This window comes from Perissodus microlepis, chromosome 9, assembly GCF_051167445.1.
Source record: "Perissodus microlepis isolate ML-2025 ecotype Zambia chromosome 9, ASM5116744v1, whole genome shotgun sequence".
In the NCBI taxonomy this organism is placed as follows: Eukaryota; Metazoa; Chordata; class Actinopteri; order Cichliformes; family Cichlidae; genus Perissodus; species Perissodus microlepis.
In genome coordinates, this window is record NC_140469.1 from 23,900,735 (window position 1) to 23,919,643 (window position 18,909).

At 38.6% G+C, this 18,909-nt stretch overlaps 1 protein-coding gene across 4 annotated transcripts in view; it reads left to right on the forward strand.

Moving 5' to 3' along the window:
* cnksr2a (connector enhancer of kinase suppressor of Ras 2a) overlaps positions 1-18,909 on the forward strand; it is a 118,006-nt gene that overhangs the window by 62,252 nt on the left and 36,845 nt on the right. For all 4 annotated transcript variants that reach the window (XM_084939753.1, XM_084939754.1, XM_084939752.1 and 1 more), the window contains exons 14-21: positions 3,913-3,973; positions 7,569-7,744; positions 12,021-12,094; positions 12,211-12,282; positions 12,846-12,913; positions 17,000-17,097; positions 17,616-17,837; positions 18,566-18,707. In XM_084939753.1, the coding sequence (XP_084795879.1) occupies positions 3,913-3,973; positions 7,569-7,744; positions 12,021-12,094; positions 12,211-12,282; positions 12,846-12,913; positions 17,000-17,097; positions 17,616-17,837; positions 18,566-18,707 (913 nt within the window). The remainder of the gene's footprint in view (positions 1-3,912; positions 3,974-7,568; positions 7,745-12,020; positions 12,095-12,210; positions 12,283-12,845; positions 12,914-16,999; positions 17,098-17,615; positions 17,838-18,565; positions 18,708-18,909) is intronic.

Genomic DNA, 18,909 nt, shown 5'->3' on the forward strand with positions numbered 1-18,909 from the left:
GACACACCAAATCATGCCCTGCTTTTGCATATAGTTTACTCTAATAGGATCACAGTGTACTATTGTACTATGTTATATTAATTAAGACTTCAAGCTAGTGTTTGAGGCCATATACCTAGACCTATACTCATTAGGAAGGTGATTACTGAGGTCATAAATCAAGAGAGCTACAGGGACCTCTAGACAATGAGACCCAATGAGGTGCACTCTCTGTTGGCCATGAGAACACAATTCAGGCAGTTGTTGAAGCTATGTCCATCTTTGATATACAGTTATACTCTTGCCACGCTATCAAGTCATGGTATTTATTTATTTAATTTTTTCAGAAGCTTTATTACCAGTCACAATCATGGTGGTAGTTAGTTATAATAACTTATTAACTATACAGATATAAAAGTGGCATTGATCTACTCATTCAACTTTTGGCAAAATAGACAAACATCCAAAGTAACCATGTAAGATAAAGTCTTTAAAATAAAGGATAACAAACAGAATATGTTGTTGACAGGGATGATGTCCAGGAAGTGTAGAGGGAAAAAGTGCCCCAACAAGCTTTTGAAGTGAAACATCTCACTGAAATTGACATAAAAAGAGTACTGTTGTGTTTAAATAAGCTGTTGATTTAAACTCCAGGTGCAAAATATAGCTTCATATTGTGGATCTGAACTACTCTGGACAATCAGGAAATTCCTCTGACTTTCTCTGATCTGTTTTGATACTAATCTAACAGTCAGGACTCAGAGATTTGAGAGAAAGCAAATAGCTTTTAGCCATGATGAAAAAGTGCCACAGTGAAGTGTGATGTGAGCGAATGCTGACTCGTTATTACCCCCTGTCACTTCCATGACATCCGCCTGCCCTGCCTGTCCGTCTCAGCCTGCCGGTCCAGGCAGTCATTTTGGCCGGCGGTGACCTTATACATCTTGTCAGCATCTCTTTGAAAATTAAAAGTGTTTGCATGCCCGTGCTCGAGTATGTGTTTACAGTGTGCATGGGCGCTGCGATGGCAGATGGCGTGTCAGTGGGAGTGGGCGGGCCCATGTAATCTGTCCTGCTGAGTGTTGGGCTGTGAGTGGCTGAGGTCCAGGCTCTGACATGTGTAATATCGTGACATCAGAGCTGGTCTGTTGCCCCATCTGACCGGTAGAGAGAGGTCACATGAGAAATGTGCTGGTCAGAGTTTGTTGTTTTGGATCAAGGATGCTGCGTGAGGCATCAAATACACTCAGTTCTCCACAGTGTCATTACTCAGTCAGATCTGAACACAAGATGTTATATTTAGTTTGGCTTACTCTTTCAGGTCATTTCAAGGCCCACATTACTCTTATCAAATTATTAGTCAGCTAGGCACTGACCTTAGACATTATAAATGATGGACATATCTATTATGACATCATCCACTGGTGTAGTTCTGTTATGAGGTGTCGAGATGAGCGTTTTTGCTGAAGCCTTTGTGGTTTTCTGCAATGAGAAAGGTGTGAATTTGACTTTTAATCCAACTGCATGCTCATTGGCTAATGAGCTGTCAATAACAAGCTGTTAGCCCCAGATTATTCTCCTTTCTGACATTTAAAATGGGATTATACTTTACGCCAGTGGTTCCCAAACTTTTTCTGCTAGGCCCCCCTTTGTTTTACAAGAAAAATGTTCGCGCCCCCCCCCTCCAACCACACACACCCATATTTTGCTCCATTGCGGTTTATTTCACACCTCAAACATTTAGTAAACAATTAAGCAAATACAAGTAATCTGCAATAAATTACAGGTAGTAAGGAAATAATCTACTAACTTTTTTACGCTACGTCCGCACCTACACGGGTATTTTTGAAAACGCAGCTGTTTCGTCCACACGTAAACGGCATTTCGAATCACTGAAAACTGAGATTTTTTAAAAACTCCTTTTTTGTGTTTACGTGTGGACGAGGAATACAGAGTTGGTCATGCAACGTTAAAGGTATGTGCCTTTTTTCACGTCACGCTGTGCGCCACGTTATTGTTTACATGAGATGAATTGCAGAATGGCAGATAGAGACAAAATACTGTTTCTGTTAATCTGACTATCTTCAGGTTTTACACGCTTACATATATACAGGCAGTTACTGTCCCTCCATTTAGAAAGGCAGAGGCATCACGGTGTGATTATTTTACGTGTAGTTGGTTTTTTCCCCTGTGTAATAATATTCAACATTGCAATCAAATCAAAAAATGTCTCTCTGTGCAAAATGGGTTTAAAAGCATAAACAACTGTGGGATACTGTACTCTCATTTACTCTTGTAAATGTCAGGAGTAGTTAGTCATTACAACAAGTGTTTGTGAACTAAAAATCAAGAAAGTGGGATACTGTTTGTCCATGATTTAAACAGCCCAGCGCTGCTCCCGACAAAGGGAAAAGCAATTCTGCAGGGGAGACCTACCTCTGCACTTGTGCAGGTGAAACCAAAGGGAAGATATGCTTCACCATATTTTCTAGTCTTTGGCTTAGAATGAAGTTGGTTTGGAAACATATTCAGCGATGCTTCATCTCCTGCTTTGCATTTCTGTAGGCGCCCCGTGCTAGCAGTGTCCAAGCGTTTTGTTTTTTTCCCCCCCTTTTCATACAGCGCCCCCCCGTCATGGCTCTGCGCCCCCCCTAGGGGGCGGGCCCCACACTTTGGGAAGGTCTGCTTTACGCTTTCATAGATCTTTTTTCCTTTTGTTTTGTGATCAGACACTGAGCGTGAGGTTTCATGCGGACTGTAAGAACTTTTCCACAGAGAGTTTACATTACATTACAATGCACTAACCACGCATGCGACCCAGGTGGGGGACTTCAAAGAAGTATAACAGGAAAGACTGCTCGGCCGTCAGGGTTCCAGATGTGCACGTCTGTGTCCGCAATGTATAATGCAAACCTTAGGTCGGCCAACATTTTAAAAATGGACCTAATGTTTTATTCAATATTTCCTGAAATGAGTCACGTGGAACTTGAGGTCCAGTCAGGTACATTTTCCCATAGACTCCTGTGAGACTGGAAGTCTTTTTACAATCACATCTAGTTCCCCCAGTTTTCATTAAAAACAAAGCAGGCTTAAGGCATTTCCCCATCGGCTTCACTTTTTATGTTTCGCTTTTCAGTCACAGAAGCTACGTCGGCCTTTGGCACTGTCTATGATGCTGACTAAACATTAGCATAGACTCCACATATATCATTACCACTGTTTTATAAAAAAAAAAATCAATCTTAACTTTTTCTATTCCTTCTGCTTTAGACAAACATGGAATCATGAACAGTTCTTCTTTAAGATGTAACTGTTATCCACTAAGAAAACTGCATAACTTGAATTGTCACTTCTTCATATATCGCAGTAATCCCCTGATAGATTTACCTCTGTCCTCTTTTAAAAGCACAAACTAGATAATTCACTCTAAATTTTAAACACACCAAGTAAGTGGGCATGTCAGGGTTCACTGTCAGACTTTACATACCCTTGTTTTGGATGTTTGTCCTTCATGTTTTGCTTACTTAAGTTTCTGCTTAATCTCACAGCTCCCCTGAGCTTCTTCACACACACTACACACACACACACCTACACACACACAAACGTCCTCCATCACCTGGACGTCCTATTGTGTCACCCGAACCTCCCTCCTGTCCTTCTGTTCTATGTTTAGAGGTGTGAAAGTCGCTAATGTCCTCCATGAGGTTCACTTTTCCATCCCCTCATATGTGTGTCTGTGTGTGAGGAAGAGATAATGAGAGAACGGGGAGAACGATTCAGCTCCCCTTTCATCGTCTCATCGCTCCTGCTCTCCCTAAGATCTGTCATCTTTTATATCCCAGAATTCATTGCAGCAAACAAAGGGCACTGATTCATCCTGACAGCCTGCCTCTCCCTCCCTCTCTTCTTCCTCTTCTTTCCAACCTCTCTCAGACATACCAACAGTCCTCCTCCTCCTCCTCTCTGCAGTCAAAGAACAGGAAGAAGAATAAAGGTAAGCAGGAAAGCCACCTGTTAGGTGTGAACAGATGCTGCCAGTTGTGGTTTTTCACTCATCCACTAATGGAAGCAGGAAGAATGTGAGAGCAGCTGCTGCTTCACAAAGCCAGCAGTCATAGTAACACTTTATTTGATACTGATCTGAACTGAAATGATACTGTGCACTCACAAAACTAACTCGGGAAAACTCAGTTAAAGAAAGGTTGTGATGACAAATTTGACCAAACTAAAAAATCTAAAAAGCGAAAGGCATTTTTTATATAAACTAAGCTTTGGAACAGATGTTTACTGAGACTACATGACTGTGAGTCAACTGTCATCAAAAAAGGTGTGCTTGTATTGTAACAGCTGTTCTGAACCCCTGAAAAGTTTTTATGTCTAATTCAATCTAATTAAACACTTTAAACCTAACACTGAAATGAGAAAAACCCCAGTCTGGAAAACAAAAATTCCAAATAAAATTCAAAAATATGAAATTATAACTCTCATGCAACTGAAATAAAAATGTCATAATGAAAATGAAGGCAGTCACATAGCTGAGGAGGAGTGGGGCAAAATCACTGGTGCATCTGCTCCCAATAAGAGGATTTGTGGTAGATTCTTAATTTTCTGGTGTTAGAGGTCAGCATATGGATGAATTTTTAAGTTAATTTCATATTTTCGTGTGTAAACACCATCCATAATTACCAGCTCATGCACATCTGCTGCCCTTGCCCATATATTTCAGCTTAGAGATTGGCAGATTCCTCCATGATCATGCTCAGGACTGGAGGTCTGACTGAAGGGTTTACTGGCTAGCAGGAGAACATCTAACATTTCCAGTTTTTCATGCTTCCCAAAGCAATTTTTGAATGCAAGTAAAAACAATTATATAGAAAAGACAGGACATTTAGTTTTAGTCATTGTTTGTAACAAACTCTTCTTGCGTATTAAGTGGATCCAATGTATCTGGAGAAAAATGTGGAAAAGTTGTCATATCAGAAGACATAAAGCTGTGTAGTACAGTATCACTTACACAACTAGAAACTGGAAACAAAAGCGGAACTGCATGTTTTCTAATCTCTGACCGACTAGAAATTTTTTTTATGAATGATGAGTTTAAGTGGATCATTTGGGGTGATTTCCTCTCTTTGTTTTAATTGTTCTGTGACCTTAGGAACTTTTGGAAAACTTTCATTTACAGCTCTCTAATTTGTGAATGATCTGCTTGAAAGCTCAATGTGAAACACATTGATTTAAATCAAGGGGAAACACAGACAACCAGCTGGCCATTAGAGGTTCATTTAACTTTTTGCTGGCATCTTTTATCTAGAGTGTACAATATGAATCAACAAGCTCTAGTTTTACTTTAAAACAACAGCTAAAAAAAAAAACTGCTGTCAGTATTAAGGGTTAGTATCCCAAGTAGTTTAGATACATACCTATATAACATTATTATAGAAACTACGCCAATGGATCAAACCAACCCCTTTGTCTAGGCTGTTTTTCTTCTTATGAAAGTGAATGAAGTTCAAAATTTAACCCACTGAAGTTCTAGTGCTGTGTTGTCCTTAAATGGCTCACAGACAGTCAGTTTGTATGTTCATCTGATCAGGAAAACACCTTTTACCTTTCATCAACAACTAAATGAAAAGAACTTTTGCCCCTTCTTCATCTTTAGCACCTCTCAAAGAAGCTACAAGAAAGTAGATCTTCTAACCAAATGAAGAGTTCCCCTTCATTTTTCATCACTGTGGTAAATACACAGACATGGTGAATATGTAATGAATGTTTATATTTGTGGTAACTTAGTCTGAAATATATCGTCAGTTTTAAAAAATGCTCATTGTTTCAGTCTGTTTTGTGTTACTCAGTTAGGCTAAAATAAACAAGTGGCCACAATTAAGAAGTTGGGAACTGTAGCTGTTTTCTGAGCTTTCCTATAATCAATGATTTTAATGAATGGCAGGCTTTAAAAATTCATTATTATATAAACTGATAAATTGCTCCAGTAATACTCAAGATTAAAGTCGATTTCTCCACATTTTTGTGATCATTTATTAACGGTAATGCATAATTGAAAAACCTCATTGCTTTTCATGCATTTCACAGTTTGGGCTGAGCCAAAGAAAACATTATTTATGGTTTTAGCAGTTGAAATAAACAGTCAAAAAAATCGATGTAAAAAAATTTTAATAATTTGCTTATGAGGTAGTTTTCTCACCTTGTAATTGTTTCATACTCATGCAGTCTGTGCAGACAGCTCTGTATTTGCATTTTAACACGTTGTTCCCATTTCGCATGTTTTGATGAGCGTGCTGCAGACCGGACTGCAGGCGAATTTGCTTTCAGTCAGTGTGCACACATTCACGAATCCAGCATTTCTCTATATCATCGTTAACATTTATCATCGCAGGATGATTACTGTAACATCAGTTCTTACCTTTCTAGTTTTATTTACATAAATGACTCAGTTGATTCTTTATTAGGATTTTTTTTTTTTTTGGATAATTTTACTCACAGCCATCAGTATTTTTTTCCCTATCTGACCAAACCTTTTTTTCTCTTCTATCACATGAACGAGGATTAACATGTTGAAAGGGATTGTTTTTGTTTTTTTCCAGAGGCCTTTTGCTTGTTTCACCATCTGCCATTGTGCGAAAGCTTTAGCTCCATCTGCACGTATGGTGAACGGCTTTGTTTGTTTACCTCAATTAAAGCAAAGTTTCAAAATGAGTGTGATAATAATGATTTATTCACAGTTCCACTGCTCCAAGTGGTACTCTTATCAAATGTGTAATGAAATATTAGTAACTCTTTTCGTTGGGGATCAGAGAAAAAAAATCTTCGTTTTCTATAATGAGTAGTTCTCTTTTAAAGCTGAATTGGTGATGGTATCAGTTTATAGTCTGGAGCTGCTGCACAGAAAATGAAGAATAATCATTATTCGAGAGCACTTTTGTGCATTTTGAGGATGTAAGGTGTGTGTGTGTGTGTGTTTGTCAGTGTGTGTGTGTGTGTGTGTGTGTGTGTGTGTGTGTGTGTCGAGTGGGGTGGGGGTGTTCTAAAGCTTATTAATTATCTCCAGACTCAAAATCTTTTCACAATGCGTAGTTGAAGTGTAGTTTTTCATGTCATGCACTGTGTAAGAATCCTGTTTCCTTTAGACCTACACTGCCACAGATGTAAATGGAGTATTGTAGCCATGTTAAAAGACTTTTCATCCAGTACTATGCAAGTTTCTCCGTGGCCTCGACTGAGAGCCAAGTTTCCCCGGTAATCTTTAATGAGGAGCCTGCTGAGAAAAATGTTACAGGGCTTTTATGCCAGAAGGAAAAGGCAGTTTTTATTAAACACCTCTTACCTTACTGCAGTGCAGCAGCATTCTGTCAAGTCCAGAGACTGAGGCATTGCCAAGAATCATTGCTACATTAGGATGTGACATTTTGTGAAAGATTTTATTCACACTGAAGTGAGAACTTACAAGCAGCATTAGTGCTACCCTTTGAATGACACATTTTCCTTCTTTGAGTTTGTGCTTTCTTCTAGTTTTGAGATAATTTTCTGTCCGTGAATTCCGCTGCCTTCACATTTCCTCCATGTTGTTCCAGGACGAAGTTTGGCCTCGCTGAGTCGGAGGCGTGTTTCCTGCAAGGCACTGGGCAGAGGAGACTGCGAGGGTTGGCTGTGGAGAAAGAGAGATGCAAAGGGTTACTTTTCTCAAAAATGGAAGAAGTACTGGTTTGTTCTGAAAGACAACTGCCTGTACTGGTACATCAATGAAGAGGTATGTCTCAAAACTCATGTTGAGGTTTTTACTGACACAAAAGTGATGCTTTAGCAGAGGAGGCATTACCACAGTCGGGACCTAGAACTACAACACCATAGAAGTGGAAGTGCTTTGTTTGAATTGCCCTCCTGCTAGTGTGTGATAAAGACAGTGGGAGACGTTTGCATATAGTTTTGTGGAAAAAAAACTATACTTTCTTTTAATTTAAAGATGTATGTATCAAGACATAATATACTTGGTCCCTAACATGTTAATTTGCATGAATAACACAAATTGTTCATGCAAATTAACTCCAAGGTACATGCAATGCTCAGAGAATTTATTTAAAAATAACATTTCAAAAAAGCATTTCAAACTCTCCTTGCCTCAGTTAGCATCTTAACTGTTAAAGTTCATGACAGTACAATTAGAAAAGGACTGAATGCGTATGATTTGTGTGGAAGGTTTTCCAGGACAATGCTTCTTCTTTCTGCAAAGAACATGGTAGCACAGCTTAGATTTCCAAAATTATATATGAAAAAATAACTTCTGGGACAATGTTTTTTTTGGACAGATGAGACCAAAGTATATATATAAAATATTTGCACATAATGCACAGCATTATGTTTGATAAAAATCAAACACAACATATCAAACCAGTTATGCCCCTTTGCAACACATGCTCCCTTTGCAGTGGCAGTGCACGAGTCTTCAGGTCTTACCTGGGTTGAAATGCTAATTGACTACACCTGGTGAGGCACAGCTGCCAGACTTTCGAGGGGCGCACCAGTTTTGTCTCTGTGGTACCACCTGTTTTAGCAAACCTATTATGTCATTTAAAACAAAATCTATTATTTTTTTAAACTCTGGTGTCAGACTCCATATTTATGTTGCTCCTTTTGAGAAAGGTTGTAACATAAATGGGGGCTTGTCCGGGATATTTTGGACACTTTAGATATGTTTGTGGAGACAAAACATCAGAGGTTTTTTTTAGAGGATGAGTGATGATTAAGGTGTTAGCTGTGATTGAGAAAACTCTCCTTAGCAAATGTGTTTCAGCTGGGCGGCTGTGCTGCCAGTCCACTGTGGTTTAGTTTATTAAGTTTGGTGATTATCCTGGGTGGGGGTACGCTTCAGAGTTTTCTTGTAGACTGCATCTCTGATCTGCTGCCTGCTCTTGAGTTTGCGTTCAAAGTTGCCTCAAACATCTACATCTAGTAAATAAGTGTTTATGGATGCCAGATGATGAGGTGAGTGCTTTGTGCTGTGACCTTTAGTGTTGTGGAAAAGCTGGCTACTTTTGTTGGATCACTTGTGAGTGTTGTTGGCCAGGTGACGGCCAAAAACATTTCTTTAAATTGTGTAGATATTGCACTTCATTTGGGGTTGGTCACTAGTACGCTTGCTTTACTGAATTTTCTGGATCAAAGTAAGTTGTTGTGGCATAGGGCCGCTTGGTGTGTGACTGTTTGTGTGATGGCAAGAACAGATCACATGGTAGGGATTGTTGGTTGATGCTTTTGGTTTGTGTTCTATTAATTGTCTGATTAATTACTTACTGAGTAATCCTTTTGATTTGTGGCTGTTGTGCTCCTCTATGTGCTGGTCACATGTTACTTTTGTTTGCTCAGTGCAGCAACTTGGGATCCTCATATCCATGTTTGAAGATGTCAACTAAAGTTATGCGTGAGGTGTTAGGCCCTTCTGCAACCTCTTTTCTCTTTGCAGTGGCACTGCACGAGTCTTTGAGGGTTTAAATGCTAGTAGACCACACTTAGACTAAACTTATTATGTAATTTAAAATTATATAATAATAAAAATAAAGTACATTTTTAAAACTCTGGTGACAGTCTCCATATTTCTGTTTTGGCTTTTGAGCTCGGTCTTAACAAGCACAAACACCTTATGACAGCTGTCAAGATGGAGGTGGTGGAGGGTTGAGAGAGAGCTGTGTATAAACAAATACAATGCATTCTTCAACTAAACTGAAACTGAAGCAATGTTGTAAAGAAGAGTGGGTCAGAGAAACAATGGGAGAGACAGAAAAAGTCATACATAAAATCATTACAGGGAGTGCAGAATTATTAGGCAAGTTGTATTTTTGAGGAATAATTTTATTATTGAACAACAACCATGTTCTCAATGAACCCAAAAAACTCATTAATATCAAAGCTGAATGTTTTTGGAAGTAGTTTTTAGTTTGTTTTTAGTTTTAGCTATTTTAGGGGGATATCTGTGTGTGCAGGTGACTATTACTGTGCATAATTATTAGGCAACTTAACAAAAAACAAATATATACCCATTTCAATTATTTATTTTTACCAGTGACACCAATATAACATCTCCACATTCACAAATATACATTTCTGACATTCAAAAACAAAACAAAAAAAATCAGCGACCAATATAGCCACCTTTCTTTGCAAGGACACTCAAAAGCCTGCCATCCATGGATTCTGTCAGTGTTTTGATCTGTTCACCATCAACATTGCGTGCAGCAGCAACCACAGCCTCCCAGACACTGTTCAGAGAGGTGTACTGTTTTCCCTCCTTGTAAATCTCACATTTGATGATGGACCACAGGTTCTCAATGGGGTTCAGATCAGGTGAACAAGGTGGCTATGTCATTAGTTTTTCTTCTTTTATACCCTTTCTTGCCAGCCACGCTGTGGAGTACTTGGACGCGTGTGATGGAGCATTGTCCTGCATGAAAATCATGTTTTTCTTGAAGGATGCAGACTTCTTCCTGTACCACTGCTTGAAGAAGGTGTCTTCCAGAAACTGGCAGTAGGACTGGGAGTTGAGCTTGACTCCATCCTCAACCCGAAAAGCCCCCACAAGCTCATCTTTGATGATACCAGCCCAAACCAGTACTCCACCTCCACCTTGCTGGCGTCTGAGTCGGACTGGAGCTCTCTGCCCTTTACCAATCCAGCCACGGGCCCATCCATCTGGCCCATCAAGACTCACTCTCATTTCATCAGTCCATAAAACCTTAGAAAAATCAGTCTTGAGATATTTCTTGGCCCAGTCTTGACGTTTCAGCTTGTGTGTCTTGTTCAGTGGTGGTCGTCTTTCAGCCTTTCTTACCTTGGCCATGTCTCTGAGTATTGCACACCTTGTGCTTTTGGGCACTCCAGTGATGTTGCAGCTCTGAAATATGGCCAAACTGGTGGCAAGTGGCATCTTGGCAGCTGCACGCTTGACTTTTCTCAGTTCATGGGCAGTTATTTTGCACCTTGGTTTTTCCACACGCTTCTTGCGACCCTGTTGACTATTTTGAATGAAACGCTTGATTGTTCGATGATCACGCTTCAGAAGCATTGCAATTTTGAGACTGCTGCATCCCTCTGCAAGATATCTCACTATCTTTGACTTTTCTGTGCCTGTCAAGTCCTTCTTTTGACCCATTTTGCCAAAGGAAAGGAAGTTGCCTAATAATTATGCACACCTGATATAGGGTGTTGATGTCATTAGACCACACCCTTTCTCATTACAGAGATGCACATCACCTAATATGCTTAATTGGTAGTAGGCTTTCGAGCCTATACAGCTTGGAGTAAGACAACATGCATGAAGAGGTTGATGTGGACAAAATACTCATTTGCCTAATAATTCTGCACTCCCTGTATGTCAAGTTGTTGCTGTCAAAAGTGGTTCTACGAGCTACTGTATCACGGGGTGTACTTTGTTTTTCCACACACTACTTCTGTGTTGTGACTTAAATAAATAATGAAATAGTGGTATATGTTGTAAAATGTGGTATGCGCCTGAGGTTGGATTTAAATAACTTTAAGAGTAATTTCTCTTTTTTTTTTTTTTTTGCCCCGATATGTAAAACCATGGAATTGACAGAACTCTTACATTTTTTGCACATGACTGTAAAGTCAAACTTATTTATATAATTTGATTCATTTGTATCAACATTACCGTAACTTCTTTATTAATTTTTAGCATTTTTTATCCCACCATCACTTTTTTTCCCTTTTAGTTCTCTGGTTTATGGCTAAATAAACCAGAAAAAAAAGCTGGCAAGAATTCGCTTCTTAACACTGTCAGTGCAAACCCCCTCAGTGGCTGACCAGAGAGCTGTTAGGTTTTAAAGTCTTATCTTTATTTAATCTGACATTCATCAACCTCTTCCTGTTCAGTCAGACTTAGAAAAAATAATGTGCATTTGGAAAAACACAGAGAGTGAACACATGAAATCAACTGGTTTTTTTAGCCATCTTCTTTTTTTTGGCTTGCTGTCTGTCTTTTTTTAAAAATTTCTTTCTCCTCGCTCTTTGTTCAGGATGAAAAAGCCGAAGGTTTTGTCAGTCTTCCAGAATTTAAGATCGATCGAGCCAGTGAATGCCGCAAGAAGTAGTAAGTGCTTAACAAACGCAGGTCTCTTGCATATATATGTGTATGTTACGTGCAGATCACATGCTCTTGAATGTATGAATGTGTGCCTGCAAAAATAACACCCTCTATCCCTCTAGTGCTTTCAAAGCTTGCCACCCCAAGGTCAAGAGTTTCTACTTTGCAGCAGATGGAGTGGATGACATGAACAGGTAAAGGAGTGTGTGCAGGGTGAAGGTTATAGAGTAGGGCAGACTTCCAGCTGGGTGGCAAAACACCACAAAAGACCCTTCAAGTAAAAAGGGGGAAAAAAGTGTTTTATTTAATGTTTAAAATTATTAATTATTATTATTATCAAAAATTTTAAGACATTTTCACAGAGGCCATTTTTTTATAGGTGGCCAATTTTTTTATAGGTCACAACATACTAAGGATAATATATTATACCTATGTACCTTTTTTGTCTGTTACTGACTTTTTTAACAAAATGTGTATATATTTGTTCATCCATGACTTACATAACATTTAAACCATGTTTGATATACCTATTTACTTATATGATGTAGTTATCATGCTGTAGATCAGTGCAGCTCGATATTGTTTCAAACTTTAAAAAAAAAAAAAAATTAAAATAAAAAGAAGTAATCATTTTTTTCCAAGTGATTATTTATGTACACTGTGAGACTTTGGGACCCCAAGCGAGATTGTTATTTTAATGTTTAATTATTTGTTTGCGTACATTATGAGATATCTAATTAGTTCCCCCTTCTGTTAGGTGGCTGAGTCGCCTCAACATGGCTGCTGTAGGCTATGCAGAGCGAGAGAGGATACGCCAGGAGCAGGGTGAGGGCTCATTCAGCGACATGGTGAAGGGTTCTTCAAACGATGGCTGCTGTAGGATGTCATCTTAAGCCAACAACACAATAATACTTCTATACCTATTGAACTTATTGTTATTTTCCCAGAATAGCCAGATTAATCTCCTAGGGGCTTACTGGGAGAAAGATTTGTTAATGGCCAACTAATGACCCCGTACCACACATGACTGTTTCATTACACCCCCAGGCACTCAGAAACCAAACAGTTATTTTTCATCCGCTTGGTAATGTGATGCAATTAGCTATTTCTGGAAATATATTCTCCTTCAGTTCTCAAAAACTAACAAGCGCAGAGGAACCATTCACTTAAAAGCGGTCCACATTCTTCACTCCACCAACGAAATGTGAAGTATTGTACATGTTCTCCAGGTTTTTTAAGGTCCTGGGAAGAAAAAAATAATTTACAAGGTTAGTTTGAATTTAGCAAAATGTTAATAGTGAGCAAACCAGGTAAATGACATTATAATTTGGGTAAAAGTATTTGAACTATAACTTTGGACATAAGCAAAGATAATCAACTTAATACCCCCAAGGTTTTGGATGGTAATGAGGTGAAGCTAGTTGGGTCTAAAAATGTTGAAAACAAAGCCACAAAAGCCAAGGGAATAAAATGCCATCATTCATACCATTTATACCAAGAAAAAAGTGTTTTTTTTAAATGATTAAAAAGGATGTTTGTTTTTATTACCAAATATTTTAAGACATATTAGTTGTTAATAATTTGGTTTTAACTGTTTTGTATGAACAGTTTTTGATCCTTTACTATGTTCCACATAAAATCTGAAGCATTAAAAAAATTATAAAAAAAAAAAATGTCTGGAACATGGTTAGCCAGAGGCTGCAGAATACTCTGAGACTTTTGAAAAGCTTAGATTAAAGATTTTTTTGTGTGTTCAGTTCTAATATTTTTTTTTTAAAGAAAACTGTTCATGGGTAGAATAACCAATGAGTTTTTTGGCCCTCGTGTCTGTTTAAAAAACTTAGCGATGAATAAACATCACAGCTTTCCTTTTTTTTCCCCCTCTCTCTGTTTTTTTTTTTTTTTTTTTTTTTTTTTTTCAAGATTTACATGTCAGTTGGTTGCTGACTCGTAGCAAATGAATTATTGTTGCTATATCAAAGGTGTATTAAATACTCAACGCAAAACATCCATTCTACTTGTGGAGTGAGGACCAAACTGCAAAATCCCCTTTCAGTGTTTCAATAAAAATTGTAATAGTTGTAATCCAGATCAGGAACAGTAAACAGAACAAAAGAACAAAGGAGAGACAGGGCTATTTATACACACAAAAGGTCATCAGGGAATAGGAATGGGAATAGGGAATATATACAGCTGAAACTAATCTAGACAATAACAGTCAAATTAAAAGTGTGACACAAGAGACAAGTATGCTGCCAAAGTAAAACTAGAACTGAACTGCAACCATAACTAAAGCACATGAAACAAGAGTAAACTTGACACAAGAGAAAGCACACGAGGTCAAGATAGAGGGAAACATTAGTCTATAAAGTCAAACAGTAGCAACATGTAACCAAAAGTGAATGACTGAAAATACTAGGCAATATTTGAAAATGAAAAGTGAGTAAAAAATAAAATAAACCCAGAACAGGAAACAAAACTAAAATCACGCCACATAGCAGACAGGTCTGTCCCGGATCTGGTGTCAAGCTGGCACTTCTGACTGACTGGTGTCATGGCAGGGTGTATGTCAACCAGATGTGGGCCAGGTCTGGCAATGATGGCACTATTTATGTTCCCATTTTCCTATTTTAGTTAGAGGACCCAAATGCCATGTTGCAATACTATACCGCTAGTGGTAGCCAATGTTTCAAATGCAGGTTTGACAGGTTTGTGAGTGTACACTTCATCCAAAACCTAGTGAGGGTTTAGTCATGTTTACTGCCGGGTGGCTGTAGCTCAGGAGGTAGAGCAGGTCACCTTCTGATCAGAGGGTTAGTAGTTCGATTCCTGGCTCCTCCAGTCTGTATGTCAAGCCTGTGAATATGTATGAATGTAGTTAGGAAGTACTCAGTTTAGAGAGATTGGGTGAATGTGGCATGTTGTATAAAGCACTTTGAGTAATCCAGGAGAGTAGAAAAGTGCTACGTAAGAATCAGTCCATTCACTGTCTGAATGGAATTTTGTCATGTTATTTTTGCACTATTATGTTCCGGCACATGTTGTTATTGCATGGTTTGATTAACGTACGCATTAGGCTGACATCTGTTGCCAGAGCTGAAACTGTTCTGGGCCAGCACAGGACCACCAGTGTGTCTGCAGCTGGCCTTGTGCTGGCCCATGTGTGGGCCACCTCTGGCAAACCAGATCTGGGCCACCAAAGGGCCGTCATTCTTTGCGGTATGTGGGTCATGTGTAAGCACATTGTGTGGGCCAGATCCGAGCCATACCAATTTTGCTATGTGGGACAAACAAGAATTCAACCTCCAACTCAAAACTCTGGGACCATCTGGGAACTGTGGCACAAAATGCCTGATAAGATGTTAACCTGATACATGTACTTGGGGCATGTTTTCTATCTCTCATGGTATTCTGATGGCTGAATGGAAGGTAAATCAATAGACAGGTGGATAAATGGAAAGAAAATGGTGGAATACTTAGTACAAATAAATACTAAATAATAAATACTATATTAATCCATTTACTTTATTTTATGCAGCTCTTCAGATTATCCTAGCTCTTCTACCATGAGGCTGCCCTCCCTTTTGATTTGATTCAAAGGAATTTGTATTCGTATAGCACCAGTTCCCATCAATAATCTTAACCACATTATTTTGCAAAGTAAAAACCCAACAGAATCACTAAGAGGCTTCCACTAGCAAACAGAAGGTTTGAACAGCAGGTTGATTGCGCTAATTTGCTCAGAGCCAGAGCAATGTACCTGATGTGGCCATGTTAGAAATAACTATAGTGTCATCATATAGAGCCAAGAGAAGGAAAAACAACAACAACAAAATCTCAAACAGGGCTGAACTTTTTCTAATATCTACATACATTGTAAAAAAATAAATAAATTGTCATATAAAAGTATTTTACTGTGTATTTTACAGTTTTGTACTGTTCTTCTAGAATATCATTAAATTTACATAAATAGACTGTGATTTTACATTCCAAATGTAAATTAACGTAAAATCACTGTAAATGTAATAAAACATAATTTTCTTGTTTTTTAAATATATTTGTCTGTACATATGCATATTTAGATTGTTAAAATACTTTCACAAATGTATCATAATTTCACAAATATTTGTCTGTTATTTGAAAGATTGAATTGTTAAATTCAAATGTAATGCTATGGAAAAATATATAAAATGATTCTTATAAACGTTTTTTTACATCAAGGTTGCAGGTTCGAGCCCCGGCTCGGACACTCTCGGTTGTTGTGTCCTTGGGCAAGACACTTCACCTACCACCTACTGGTGATGGCCAGAGGGGAATTATAAAGTGGAATTATAAAGTGGAATTGTAAAGCGCTTTGAGGGTCTCAAAAAGCGCTATATGAATGCAATCCATTATTATTTAAACCAACTGTTAACTGTATATTTCTGTACATTTAAGTATTATTATTCATATTGCCGCATTAATTGACCTTGTTTATAGGTAATTTCATTGTTTAATCACGTTAAAATGTTCCTAATTTAATGTTTAAAAGGACTTGAAAAAGGCAAAATCCCATTTAAATTTAGGGCAACAAACTGTATTGTCATTACTGAAAATAACCGTATTTTCATGAGAAAGTTATTTTCTGTTATTTTATGGTATTATTTTTGCCCCCAGCTGCCGGAATATTACTGGGTTTTTTTAGGATTTTTTTTTTACGATGTACACTGACTACTGATTATTCATCACTTCAATCATGTTTAATATGAGCATCCATCAGTTTAATAAATGACAGAAAATAAGGAAAAGTGTAATTGGTTCCCATTAAGAAACAACACTCTAAGCTAATATGTAAAATGTGCATGATACTACAAATACACAAGATGTATGTGTATGGATGGATCTGACAGTATGTGGGTGGGTTTCCTGTAGATTACTGGAGTGAAAGTGAACATGAGGATGACGCTGCCTCCAGCCCCAAACAGGACAGTCCCCCACCTCCATATGACACCTACCCACGGCCTCCATCAGTGAGTCACTCACACACACACACACACACAGTAAACTGTATTGCATCTCTCACAAAGTAGATATTGTACTCGGAGGCTAAATTGAGGCCTTGTGCTTCCTAGTCCACTGTAACAGTTGGAATTATTCCCAATAAAGCAATAAGTACAGATAGTGCTGAGGCTATATTAAACATAAATGTTGCTATATTTGAAGTTGAAATGGGTTGCTGTACATCATGCATCTCTGTCCTGGGGTATGTTTTTTTAATCATAGGGTAAAAGAAAGGAAACACCAACAGCACCTTGTCCATGTAATTGAAATTACTAAACACAGGCTGCTAAGTTTTAAGATAATAATAGAGTCACTCAAACACCCCTCTGCTTTGTCTTCTTGTCTCTCACCTACCATATCACACACTTACTCAATCCGGCAGGCATGCTGATGAAATCCTTTCTTTAAAGTGTGTCATTATGGTTGAATGAGACAAGGCGATCATTTGATGTCTGCCACATTGTCTCCCTTCCTTTTTCTCTATCAGATGAGCGCCTACTTGGAAGGAGGTCGGACCACTCGGCTGTCTTCCACAGAGACGTCTCGCTCTCGCTCATCCCAAGAGGACTTCCTTTGTGGCGAGCCCCCTGCTGCAGCTGCAGAACCGCAGTACCACCCTGGTCCTCTTGGGGGAGGCACCACACACAGTGGCAGAAAAGCAGGGGGCAGCAACAGCAGCGACATACAGTACAGATGTGATCCTGTAGAGGTGTGTGACAATGTTTAATATTACCTGAGATTAATGGTCTCATTTCGACAGTTCGGAAATTGTTCTTTCGACTTCGGAGCATGAATGTGCTTTTTAGTCTGAATTTACACTCACCAGCCACTTTACTACATTCATCTATTCAACTGCTATTTAACGCTGATACATAGTTAGATAATCACATGGCATTAACTCAGTTCGTTTAAGCATGCAGACATGGGAAAGAAGGCCTTCTGAAGTTTAAAAAGAACATCAGAATGGGTAAGAAGTGACTTTGAATGTGGGATAGTTATTGACAGGCTGGTCTCAATATTTCAGAAAGTACTGATCCACTGAGATTTTTCCACACAGCCATTACATAGTTCTGCTGTGACATTCTGATGTTAAAAGAACAAGTAAAGCGTGGATCCACCCAGCTTTGGATGTATATCAATGGTTCAGCCTACTGATGGTGGTATACTATTACTAACTATAGTGTGGGACTCTTGATTTTAATTACCGTATAAATTATTTCGAATAGATTTTGTTCCAGAGTTCAGACTCTAGAAGATGATGAATATAGTGCAACAGATGACTGTTTCCTAATTAGAATATTATGTTTAGAGAAATACATTTTTTACCAACAATAAACTACAATTTGTAATATAGGAGCTGTCTTCATATGGGACCACATGCTTTGATTGCATCTGGTAAGTCTACTGAATAATTTGTTTATCTGTTGTTTTCTGTAGTACCGCTCCAGTCCTGCTGGGGGCAGTAGTGAGACAGGGTCCCCGGGCCGCTCTTCATCGTCGCAGAGGCGCTCTTGGCAGGACCTGATTGAGACGCCATTGACCGAGGCTGGACTGCACTACCTTCAAACTGGACCACTTGGTAGTGCCCAAATTCCAATTCAGTTGCTTGAATTCATACACATCAGTGTTAGTGACTTCTGTTTAAGCTGTGATTATGTTCTACAGAAAGAATGAAAACCCAATGTGTTTCTGCACACCAACATGTTCAGCTAATATAGACAACAGAAAGTATAAAAATGACAACATGATAGTTTCCCAGATCTTTCCCCCATAGTGGTTTG